The sequence below is a fragment of the Cajanus cajan genome, chromosome 6 (genome assembly GCF_000230855.2).
Source record: "Cajanus cajan strain Asha chromosome 6, NIPB_CcT2T_4, whole genome shotgun sequence".
NCBI lineage: Eukaryota > Viridiplantae > Streptophyta > Magnoliopsida > Fabales > Fabaceae > Cajanus > Cajanus cajan.
In genome coordinates this window covers 42,025,853-42,038,528 of record NC_138522.1, presented here as the reverse complement: position 1 = coordinate 42,038,528, position 12,676 = coordinate 42,025,853, and the positions used below count along the sequence as shown (strand labels likewise).

General features: G+C 29.4%; 1 protein-coding gene across 3 annotated transcripts; it reads right to left on the bottom strand.

Moving 5' to 3' along the window:
• Positions 1-4,214: 4,214 nt before the first annotated feature.
• Positions 4,215-8,693, bottom strand: LOC109796274 (cryptochrome-1). Of its 3 annotated transcripts, none has more exons than XM_020355966.3 (5): positions 8,028-8,693; positions 7,405-7,623; positions 6,112-6,818; positions 4,907-5,709; positions 4,215-4,572 (listed from the first exon to the last, which is right to left on the bottom strand). In XM_020355966.3, the coding sequence occupies exons 1-5, from the start codon at positions 8,338-8,340 to the stop codon at positions 4,569-4,571; spliced, it is 2,046 nt and encodes a 681-aa protein (XP_020211555.1). In that variant the 5' UTR covers positions 8,341-8,693; the 3' UTR covers positions 4,215-4,568. The 3 variants fall into 3 exon arrangements, with proteins under 3 accessions (XP_020211555.1, XP_020211550.1, XP_020211562.1); XM_020355961.3 differs by having other exon boundaries at positions 4,215-4,555; positions 8,028-8,688; XM_020355973.3 differs by lacking the exon at positions 4,215-4,572 and having other exon boundaries at positions 4,903-5,709.
• Positions 8,694-12,676: the final 3,983 nt, after the last annotated feature.

The following is a 12,676-nucleotide window of genomic DNA, read 5'->3' as shown; positions in this document are numbered from 1 at the left end:
ATCAGGGGATAATTATTTATTGTTTTAAGTTGCTTAAATTGTTATTTCATGTTGTTATTATATGTTGAATTCTTTCATAATCTTACCTTTTATTTTCCTTGTGATTGGAAGTGTAATGATTATATTTAGTATGAAAGTAAGACAAGATTAACAGAATGATTGGGTTAGCTAGTGGAGGGTCATGCTACTGATGTTACATACTTTGATGTAACATATTTGTTGTATAGATGTTGGATTGATGATTAGAGATCTTTTGTTTATAGTTATGTAGATTATGTAAATTATATATGTGTACAAGGTGTATATGTAACCCCATAAGGGAATTTATGCTTTTAGTACTATATTTTCTACCCTATACACGTATAGATTGCTTGAATGATTAAGTAACTACTATTGTATGAGAACCATAGGATAGTTAACTATTGTTTGGTATATTTTTGTTGCATAATATTGTATTATATAGTGACTTGCCGGATTGTTACAAAATCTATATACATTTAGAATATACATTCAAAATATATTATATTATTAAATTAAAATATATAAAAGGCACAAAAATTAATATAAGTTATTATTATTATATTTTATAAAGATATGAATAAACAGTTTTTTATAGTATAATATTATTTATTATATTTTTAATATAAAATATAAAATTTAGATAAATAAAAAAATGTGATTTCTTTATTATGTAATATTAATTAGTTTATTTAGTAAATATTATATATGTTAAATTAATATATGTATTAAACGTATTACTTTTTTTTTTTTATTAATCTAGAATTTTATATACGCTGAAAACATATAATTAAAGTAAAATATATGAATAAGAAGTTTTTTTTCTTATATATTACATTTATTAATTATAATAAAGTATGTACAAAAATAAAAATAAAGTGATTTTTTCTTTATATAGTATTAATTATTATTAAACAATATAATTAACATTAGTAATACGATAAAATTTTATATTAATTTAATGTAATATATTTATTAAATTTAATAATTATATAATATATATATATATATATATATATATATATCAAATATGTTACTTTTATTCCAATCTATATATATATTGAAAACGTACTATTTTAAGTAAAATACAAAAAGGCAAAATAATTAATATAATATTTATTTTTATTAATAAAAGTTTGTAAACATATTACTTTTTATTGCATTTATTAATTATAATATAGTGTATATATATATATATATATATAAAGTAAAGTGGTTTTTTCAATATATAATCATTATTTATTTATTAAATATTATATATAATTAGCTTTGATAATACTGAAAAAATATATTTATTAAACTTAATTAATATCATATATAATATATTTATCACATATATTACTTTATATAACAATCAATATATACTTAAAATACATATTAAATCAAAAGACGTAAACACTAAAATAATATTTAATGTTATTATAGCAATATTGTGTAAATATATGAATAAATAATTTCTTTTAAATATTGTAATATTATTTATTATATTTATCAAATATATTTTATTGTTTATTCTAAATAAATGGACGATTCATCAGTCATGAGTAATGATAGGCTTTATGCCCGAATTTCTAGCTTCATAATCCCATGATTCTCATTCTCTTGGCATCAAGAATCACTAATTGTCCACTAAAATCGTGGAGTATTGATCATTTTTTGTGCCTGTATATATCAATCTATGTCAATAATGAGATTTTACGGGTCTTAAGAAAAATAATATAATTATTTAAAAATATAAACATATATTGCATAAAAAATAAATTGTAATGTAATGGTATTTTTAACTATTAATATCTTGTTTTAAAAAGAAAATCTATTGAAATTTAATTTAGGGGGTGTATTTTGGTTTGGGATTTCATAAGATTTGAAAAGACTTTTTTTGAGTAAAAAAGTCTGTTTGTATTCAATCAAGATCTTATGTCACTTAAAAATAATCTAGTGGTATTCAATCTGGATTTTTAAGATATTTTAAAGAGTCTATTAAAATCCATTGGTATTCATTTGAAATTTTTTACAACTTAAAAACAATCCATTGATATTCAAAAATATAAAGATTTTAAAGGATTGTTATGTTAGAGAGATTTTGAAGGACTTTATAGTATTATCTATAAATACTAAATTCATAAAACAATCTCATCCAAACCCATAAGATTTTGGAAGATTGTTTAAAGTGACTTTTCAAGTGCTTCAAGAATTTTCAAGTGAATTTTTCATTTTTTTTTCTATGTTTCTGACTTCTCTATTTTTTCTTTGCTAATAATATTGCACTATTGTTCATTGCTCATATATAATATTGTAATACTGTTCTCATTCCATTCCCCTATTTTGGGTAACTCCGATATGTAAATGACATGCTCATTCCATTCTCTTATTTTGTGAAACTTCGATATGTAAATGACAGTGTCATTGACTTGCTCTATTTTTCTCTTCGTTCTCTTTAATTGACTTGCTCTATTTTATTCTATTTAGTTGAATTTTTTTTATATAACACAAAAAAACGCTTGAAATTTTAATTTTTAAGTGATATTTTTTTATAACACACGTCAAGAAAAGGGAAAGGTAAAAGATGAAATTGATATCATGATCTCTACAATACATATATATATATATATAGCTGGAGGAAAAACCCTCTCAGCATAAAAACTGCGATCTCTCTCATTCCCTTGAGTTTGTTACTCTTATTCCTCATCATTTTATAACTTAACAATTATGTTATTTTTTTTACTATGAATTTTTTTAATTTTTATATTATGAAATTATGATTTTTTTTATATTTAAAGAAAGAAGAAATTAACATAAGACATTGCAGTATCTAATTTTCTAGGGTTTAGGGTTTATGCCTCCATTAACTTATTTTAAAAAAGAAAATATTGTTAAAATATTTGTTAGAATAATTCACATTTATAAATATTGTTAAAAAATTATCATATAATATATAACTAAAATACTAATATATATATATATATATATAAATATTTTTTCTGTATCTAAATACTTCCGTTTATATAAAAAAAATTTATTTATCTAAATATTTTCTCAGTATCACATATACTGATTTTTTTATATAAAAAATTATCTTATATTTATATATTTCCATTTTTACATGATTTTTATATTGGCCAAGGTATTTGATCCTTCATCTTCAACATTACGGTTAATGAAGATTATACTTTTGAGCTTATTATTCAAACTCATGAGCAAGAGCGAGAAAACGTTAATGCTTAGAAGACTAGTATAACTATGGATATGTGGATAAACGTTATTTAAGAGGATATGATATTATAGAGAATTAGTATTATTATTATGTATCTAGACATTTTTTTTTATTATTTTTGTCTTTGACTCTTTAAATTTCAATGTATGAATTTTTTTTTGAAATCTTATCATATGTCAAAAATCTACGAAAATTCTACAAAATCCACAAAGTCCCGTAAAATCCATTAGAATCCTGATTTAAAATTCTTGCATAATCCATTAAAATCTTGATTTAAGGTCTTGCAAAATCTTACAAAGTCTTAAAAGTCATGAAAATCCTATAAAGTCTTTTAAAATCCTTAGCATTTTTTTTAAACTAAAAAAATTCTTTAAAATCTTAATCCAATACACCCCCCTTAGTTACAGAGATAAAAGAGGATAAATTAAAAAATAATAGTTAAGGAAATTAAATATATAAATAAAAATAAAAGAAGGATAATCTAAATTAGTTAAAACATTTTTGGTTAGTTGTGGAAATCAATAATAATATATTAAATGCACCTTCAAAGAAGATAAAAGAGAATATTGAGTGAAAAATAAAAAATATAATGGTACCTTCACTGATTGAAAAATATAATTGTAGCCTGCAATGAACATCATGGCTGGTTATTCGGATTTTCATTATAGCACTTTCCACACAGCAAACGGAAAGAACGAAGCTTATATGAAGGACTAGGAGCAATTTCAGAGTGATCATTATACTTGCGCTTTATATGCAATTTAGATATTCACAAGACAACGAAGACTGCACTATGATTTACCTTGTGACCCATCAAAAGATAAACGTCCATGATTAATCAATGAACAACGCTGTTGGGAAATTTAATTAGAAGTATGTTTCCTATGTTTCTAAAACAAGCAGTGTAGAAGTTTCATAGATGCAAGCAACCAGATGAGGTGCACTTTATAGTGGTCAACAGAGATGTAGAGTACAGAAAATCTGAAAATGTAAATAAAGCTAGGATCATATTTATTATTTAATATATATGCTAAGCACAAATATGAGTTTATTATTAGACCAAAGATCCTATGGTGGCTCTTTCTCCCTCACTACGCAAAGTATACTATACAGCAAGTTGCAAACATTGTACAAGAAAGCATAAGGGACTGCGGATGAACTGAAATTTCCATACACATCGGAGGTTAGCCGGTGGTAAAAGGAGTAGGAAATTAACACATGTATGTCCAATGCGGCTTTAACATCCCACTTTCTCTCAACATAAAGGTCATACTGTATTTTCCAATTCCCTGCTTCTAGTCTAATTGCTTAGATATGAATTACCTGTGATTCAAATTTAACTGTCATGAGATAACAAGGAGTCAACAAAAAAGGATCATACTCATTAAATTAAATATAGAACATAAACTTCCAGAAAAACATTCACAAATCCTTTGATGTTCCTCAAATGTTAAGAACAGCAGTACTCATAGAGTAATGATACATGTACATTGTATAACAATTTATATAATCTCATTCTTTGTGTATATCACTTATTTTATTGTATTTATTAATGATGGAAAGAGACAGACACAAAAAGTAATATTGTAATGGTTGTTGTAAAATTTTGTTGTACGTGTATCATTAATTGTGTATATAAGAAATTAATGCTTTCATTGGTTTGGGAAATCTTACCCGGTTTGAGGTAGCTGTCTCCAATTCAGCAATTGGTGAGACTGAGGGTGCCTTTGCAAGTAAGATGAACTGCTAGTAATACCATTTTCATCTCCAACAAATTGTTCTGAATAACTGGAAGCTGGGGGAGACCATACTGGAACTAAACCTCCATCCCTTTCTCTCCTGGTACCACTTGAAGATTCAACTGCTGAATCTTCAGCTACATTTATCAGCTCCATTGTAGTATTGTATTGTATTTGTGTATTCCTATGAGCAGTCTGCAACATCCGTTCGTTCAACGTAACTCCTGCATTTTGTTGTGTGTTTACATTTACTGGCACTTCAGCCCTGCTGCTCTCTTCTGCCGAGATTCGAAGATCAGATGTAGTTTCTTCCTCTTCCACTCTCACAAAGGAAGAAGTGATGCTTGGAACCATCTGATCCTGGTAGCGCCGAGCAACCGGAAGGGGATTGTGCCTAACCGGTTCATGAGTTTCCTCCATTTGCATGTCTTGAGGAAAAGCAGCAGGAACTGATTCAGAAGAGTCTCCAAGTCCTTCCTCAGTCCCATTTTCCATTGCAGCTCTTGAAGCTACTTCTAGTTGCCACATTTCTGATAGTGCCTCTTGTAGTCTGGTTTTTGCTGCATCTATTCCCACAATTGGAAGAGGATAATTCGATCCTAGCTCAATTCCAGCAGCTTGTAGCACTGATTCTGGTGCATTCCAAGGATGATGTATCCACTCAGTAGGCAATCTTGCAAGTTCTGGAAGCCAGCGTCGTACATATTCTCCATGGGGGTCAAATTTGTAGCCCTCAAACTACAAAATCCAACAACTAAAATGAGTGTATTTTTCACAAGAAAATCTATCAATTTTCGGCATTCAAATCGCTGACAGTAGGATATAACTCAAAATGTCAATACCAATGTTAATAACCACAAACGAGGAACAAAGGCAGGAATCAATCTATACAAAATTAAATTTGCAAGAAAAAGACCCTCGTAAATCTTGTGAAATTATGAACTTATGTTTGATCATATATCAAAACAAATTCGCACCATGATTTCTGGAAGCAAGAAATAGTTACTTTTGCGGTGAACTCACCATGATTTTGTACCTACCATGGTTTTCTAGCACCAAAGACACTAGTATAAGAAGACAGGGCACATGCAAAAGGATGATCATAAATCCAAAGTAGGTTTTAGAGAAAAGTAACAGCACCTGTGGATTATCTATTCGGTCAAATTCACGACCATCAGGTAGAGTACCAGATATGTACTGCCAACCAAGTGCATCACTCTCAAGATCTGCATCCAAAAGGGTATCCCAGAAGTACTTCATTCCCCATCTCCAAGGAAGCTGCAGAACCTTCACAAAGAAACTAGAAACCACAACACGTATCCGATCATGCAGCCAACCAGTGGCCCACAACTCCCTCATCCCAGCATCCACCAAAGGGTACCCAGTTCTGCCTTGTCTCCATGCCTTAAAATAGCCTTCATTCACAACCCAAGGAAAGAACTTAAGGTGGCCTAGAAGAGGCCTTTCATGACTGTAGGGGTGGTTGAAACTAATGTACCTTGAATACTCTCTAAGACCTACAGATTTGAGGAACAAGTTCACGCTTTCTTCACCCGCTATGTTCCCTTCGTTGGCCCATAAGACTTGTTTGATGCGGACAAGATGGAAGACCTTCTTCACACTCAACTCGCCAAAATGTAAATGGGGTGAGAGGAGTGAGGTAGTGGCGCTGTCAGCTTTCCTGCGATTTTTTGAGTACTCGATCAGTGGACCATTTATGAATGCGGTTAATGCCTTGTTTGCATTGCTCCACCCAGGTGACCATGCTCGAGCTAGAAGTGCATTGCTTGCCTTCTCCGCTTCATTTTCAAACACCAATGTATCACTTGGGCACCTCGATACATCACCTGAAATTAAATAAGAGAACCTTTCTGGAGAACTGCTAATTTTGATTAAGGCATAAACACAAATGCTTTACGAGAAAATCTAGAATTCCTAGACAAGGTGAGGGCAGTAGATCACATAAGAACATCAACAACATAGGACCAAATTGCTTTGAATTATAGCAAGTGAATCCTAAAAACTTATACAAAGGAGATAGTCTTATAAAGGACAAATATAAGGGGAAACTAGAAACCATATGGAGACATTAGACGAGAAAACAGTACATTAAACTTGTAATGTAATGAATTTGAGAAAAAATCTCCTTTGCTCCACTAAATTTGTTATTACAAAGAGACAAATAGGATGATTTTACCAAGAGCAATGGGGTGAAATTTTAACTACATGATACTTTTCACGTCTACACCGAACAGATAAAACCATACAATTAAATACTTCACGTTCTTTACACCTTTTTGCTATGTTAAATAGCACATTGTTTCTTCTCCAATTTAGATAAATTTCAGTAATGAACAAGGAGCACAGATTCAACATTATGCAATTGGCAACTATTCTACATTAGGCGAAGGAGAGAGGTGAACAAAAGTATACCTGGTATTATCCTTTTAGGTGGGAGAAGAGGTGACTCGGGGTCATAAGGCATGCTAAGATATCTTTCCCAAAAAGCAGCAAAAGTTGTGAACGGTCGTCCATGTGCATCATTCACATCCCATGGTTCATATAGTAAATCCGCATTGAAGGAACGTACTGTTACACCCTGAGCATTCAGAACCTCTTTTGCTCGGTGATCCCTGATAAGTGACAGGGGATCTGCAACGCAGCAAATCACAAGTAACATTTCACAAACAAGAACTCAATGAAGTAGAAATAGACCATTTAACTGTATTTTTGAGACTGTCATGAAGCAAGCACCAAAAGATGACTAGAAATGACAAAGCAATTTGTACGGAGGAGCAATCACAGACAACCATGTAAGTGGGGTAAGCAAATCAATTCCGTACATTGCCACCCGAATTTGATATAACTTAGGATCCTAAAATCCAAAATCTGGGCATCCTAGCTAATTGCAGGGATGAAAAGTGTTAAAATAAAACAAAAAGTAGAATGGTATTATAGAAAACAAAAATGGGAAAGAAAACAGCAAGGCAGAAAAGAAGAAGTAAAATCATGCAGAAATAGGCACTGAGATAGGGAATAGGGAATAGAAAACTGACCATATAAATGATTAAAGAAGAGCTGAGTAGCCCCAGTGGACTTAACAACCTCAAGAAGAGAAGAAACAGTGTCAGTGGATCTCTTAGTGATGAGAGGAGTTCCTAGATTCCTCAAAGAGGAATCAAGGTGTGCCAAACTGTGTTTGAGCCACCACCTAGAGACCCTGCCAGGGTAGTATTGGCCTTCTTCTTCAGGTGCCCATATGAAAACTGCCACCACAGCTCCAGCTCTCACACCTGCACTCAGTGCAGGGTTGTCCTCTATCCTCAGATCTCTTCTAAACCACACTATGCTGCATCCACCACCTGACATCTCTCTCTACCAAACTTCACCCACCACAAAACCCTCTCTAACAAGCTTTAACCATCTCATATAACTTGTCTCTTTACTTCCTGTCGCCTGAGTCTTCAAGGAAACCAACCAAAAAACGTTAATTAGTCTTATCTATTCTTCCCTGCCTTTTTTCTTGTTCTAACTTTGTTAAACGGGACATTTTAAGCCATAAATAGGTAAAAGCACAATGTGATTATGGGGTTGATGACTTTTTAAGTTTTGGCACATACGTTTCTTATTTTTGGTGAAATTATTTTATTTTGCAACAAATTCGTATTTTGTTCTTTTCTCACTACCTAGTTGTACGAAAAAGCCCGAGAGAGATGGGTTGGAAGAGGAAGTGAATAGGATTAGTTAACTGAGTGGGGAAGATACAATGAATTGATGGACGAATTGCAGCCACAACTTTTTGTTCTGTAGATTTTTCTTTTTTCTCTTCTCTTATCCTATGCTATGCACTATGCGATAAATAAAACAAATCCATCTTCCACGTCTCTCGTTTCTTGTTTTTCTACACAAGTTGTGACTCACACGTGGGATAATCGGAAATAAAAACCACACAACTCAACTCACTCACTCACCTGCGTGGGTTCTCCATTTCACCACACTACTCACAACCTGTCAAACTCACCGTGATTCAGTAGCCTATATTAGCATTTCGATTTTGCCACACGTTGCCTAAATTAATGATGTAGTTTGGAAGCTAATAGGAACATTGCAATTAATTGCAAATATCATGACATTAAAATACATTTACTCCATTATTTTATTTTGCTACGTATTTTCTTTTTTTTTTGTGTTCAAGATATTTTCCTCCGAGAGAATCAGAATCAGAGACTAATCAAAGATATATTTAGGAAATTCATCATTTTAACAGATTTTGTCTCACATGTACAAATCTGGAAATTAAATTATTTCTACCACATATTTAAGAAAGATGATAGTATGGTAATATCGTGCTACGTACTTTCTTTTAATTAATATGAAATGAAAAATTCACACTTGATTTCCCAAAAAAATTCTAAACAAGCTGAAGACACCTGATTTTCCACTTATGTCCCTAAAACGATAAAACGTGCCTAGCCAATAGCTAGCCGCCCTCCTATGTTCTTATATACATATAAGTAATATACTTACGGGGATGCCTGAACTGAAAATACATATTAGTATTATATTTATTAGTTATAATCAAATATTTGTTACAGTAAAAAGATTTTGGGTTTACAATATAAACTATTTTTACAGTGTTCGTATATAATAAATTTGTTGAAATAACTATATTAAACATTGTATAAATAAAATCTATCAAAGGTCCGGGATCTCATCTAGTTAGTGATAATGTCACTGAAGATAATTCATTTCTGTAATTAGTCAAAATGAAAATAAATGTGATTTTTGAAGTTATCATTGAATAATAACCAAGAGTATAATAGGTTTAGCTTTGTAGCGAAAAAATATAGGTTTCGTTGATAGATATTTAAAATTTTAAGTAAAATTACATTAATTTTTTTTCAATAACGTACAATGTTCATTTTACAAAATATTTATAATAATAATCATTTTAAATTTATAGTTCTCCCCACATGATGAAACATTATTCAAATCCTCCTCTAATTCTATTGGATGCCTTATATTAAACTCTGAGATTAATCGAATAGAACAAGATAGCATTTCACAATTAACAAGGTTATATGATTGAGTTATTTTGACATTCATAGAGTGAGGTAAACAGAAATCTTATGTAAATATTCATTAAATTTGGAGGATTTATCAATCTTGAATTGAAATACTAACCCTTTCTCTAAAAAATTTAAACTTTCAAAAAGAAGAATATGCCTTGTATTATTTTTTATTTAAAAGAAAATAGTTTGCAACAAGGGATACTCTTATAATAAAAAATAAATAAAAATAGGGTTAGACGCAAATTATAGTAAAAATTTAAATTTCCATTAATTTACCACGTGATGATTCTTGATCGAATTTAAACCCGAATCGTACAATAGTTTAACTAAATGAAAAAAATCCATAGGAAATGTCTACAATTTGGCTCTTTTAAAGTAAATAGTGTTAAAATAATTAATCTCATTGATGAAAAAAAAATTAAATAGGTTATATTTTAACACAAATGATTTGATATGTATATGAAATTATGTAAATATTATCAACCATTAATTTTTTAATGATTAGAAATTACTTATTTTACTTTTTAAAAGGAATCGCTTACTTTAAAAGAGTCGGATCTAAATGTATTTAATGTTTCTACGATTATTCATGATTATCTCATTCATTTCTAACTTTATTGTTACATTATATGGAAATAATGAGTCTTTATATACCAAAAAAATAATTTATTTAATGCTCATGTAGATCACTTCTAATTTTATTGTTATATAAAAAAACACAAAACACGATGTATTTAATATATTCTAGTGGAAGTTAATATGAATAATTTGTAAATCCAAACCAATTGAAATAATCTAATGAATTTGGATAATTTAATTTAGTGTTTGAGTTAGATCCAATTCAACATCATCAAAATTTGACATTATTAATTTTGTTTTAGGACAAAACAAGATAATTATTTCACTTTTCACTCGTTTCTTCTTTATTTTTCATCTAATTTATTTGTTATTACTTTCATCTATAAACCAAACAAAGCCTAAATATATATAATTATCTTTCATTCTCTTCTACTGTAATTTATGCAATCCAAACAAAATAATTTGTTAAAAATTCTATTTTATTAATTCCTCACATTTCTTTCAACCCAAACAAAACTTATTCATGGGACGTCCAAAGGAGAATAGGGTAGCATCTCTACGAAAGGCAATTTTTTATTTTATCAGAATTGAGAGTGGAAGAAAAGAACCTTGCCTCTGTTGCAATACCTCTCCCACTAATTTACTAGTAACCTATCTTGGTACAAAGCACATCATTCATTTTAAAGAAATTTGGAGCTAACAATAAAATTGACCTTTAGATGTTTCTTCCTTTTTGTGGAAATCTATGTAAACGTTACAGTTCCTTATGTTATGTTAAACTTCAGATCATCCACAGATGTGTTTTTAATTGCCATTATACAATGCATTGAGACACATTTTGTCTTCTGGTTCAGCTCTGTCCATCTTTATGACTCACAAGAACATAGTTTCTTAAATGAAATATCATTTTCCACAAAGATGCGATGGAGACAAACCTCATTGAACAAGACAGATAGCAAACATCCAGATACAGGTTTGTGTCCTTGAATCACACTGCTCAATTACTCTATTACTGTAATTTTATAACCAGTGGATTAATATATAAGTACACATGTTTGTTCTTTTCCCTATATTTTTGTAGAATCTTTCGTCCCGAACGTTGTGAGAACTGAGATGTGGCAGCACCAGGATAAGAAAAAAGCTCCGGATAGAGATATATAAGAATTAGGATTTCGTTTCGATTTTTAACTAATACTTTAATCCATATAATGAATGGGAAAGTAGGTAATTTTCATATTTTATCAATGTTGTTATGATAATTAAAAAATACATATACATATACAAATATTATATATAAAGATTGAATTTTGAAATTTAAATAAAAGCATTTAAAAGTTAAAAGAGATTTTCCAATTTATTAATTATTTGGTTATTATAAATTACATTAAAAAAAAAAGTTGATGTGAATAGTACTACGTACTATTAAAACAAGAAGAAATTTAAACTTTTTGCATTCTATTTTTTAAATTATTTTAAATAAATAAAATAGCATACTCATGCATAACATTATATAAGGATAAAATTATTGAATTGATATGAAAACATAATTAATTTACTACTTTTTTATATTATAATTTTTATAATTTAAATTTAAATAAAATAGTTTTCTATAGATTTTTTTTATAGCAAAAATCATAAGAATTTTTTTTGCGAATTTTGAAATTGGCAAGAAACAATTATCCACGAAGGTATTAGCTGCGAAAATAAATTTGTAGAAAAATTCGCAAAAAACTTATTTCCTACAAATTTTAATGAAAAATTCCTAGGAAAATCCTTAGGTAATAGAAAAAATTCTAGTAGTGTAGAAACAAGAAGAGTGAGAAAAAACTTTCAATTTCAATAATTTTGAGTGAAATTAATCCATACTGAAAAGAGAGAGAAACAAATGGATAGTCAACTAATTGTCTAATTACATGCAAGAATGAGAAAAGTGAAAGTCACGCTAATAAATTTTATACTCTAATTTATGTAGAAAAATTAGATTTTTTATTTATAAATTTGATGTTTTAAAAGATAATGTATTTATTATTTAGTCTGTTTTTTTTCATCACTAA

Coding starts and splice junctions, on each gene's coding strand:
- LOC109796274 (XM_020355966.3), bottom strand. CDS start 8,340: ATGTCAGGTGGTGGATGCAGCATAGTGTGGTTTAGAAGAGATCTGAGG. Junction 6,819..7,404: donor ACCTAAAAGGATAATACCAG/GTATACTTTTGT, acceptor ATTTAATTTCAG/GTGATGTATCGAGGTGCCCA. Junction 5,710..6,111: donor ACCGAATAGATAATCCACAG/GTGCTGTTACTT, acceptor TGGATTTTGTAG/TTTGAGGGCTACAAATTTGA.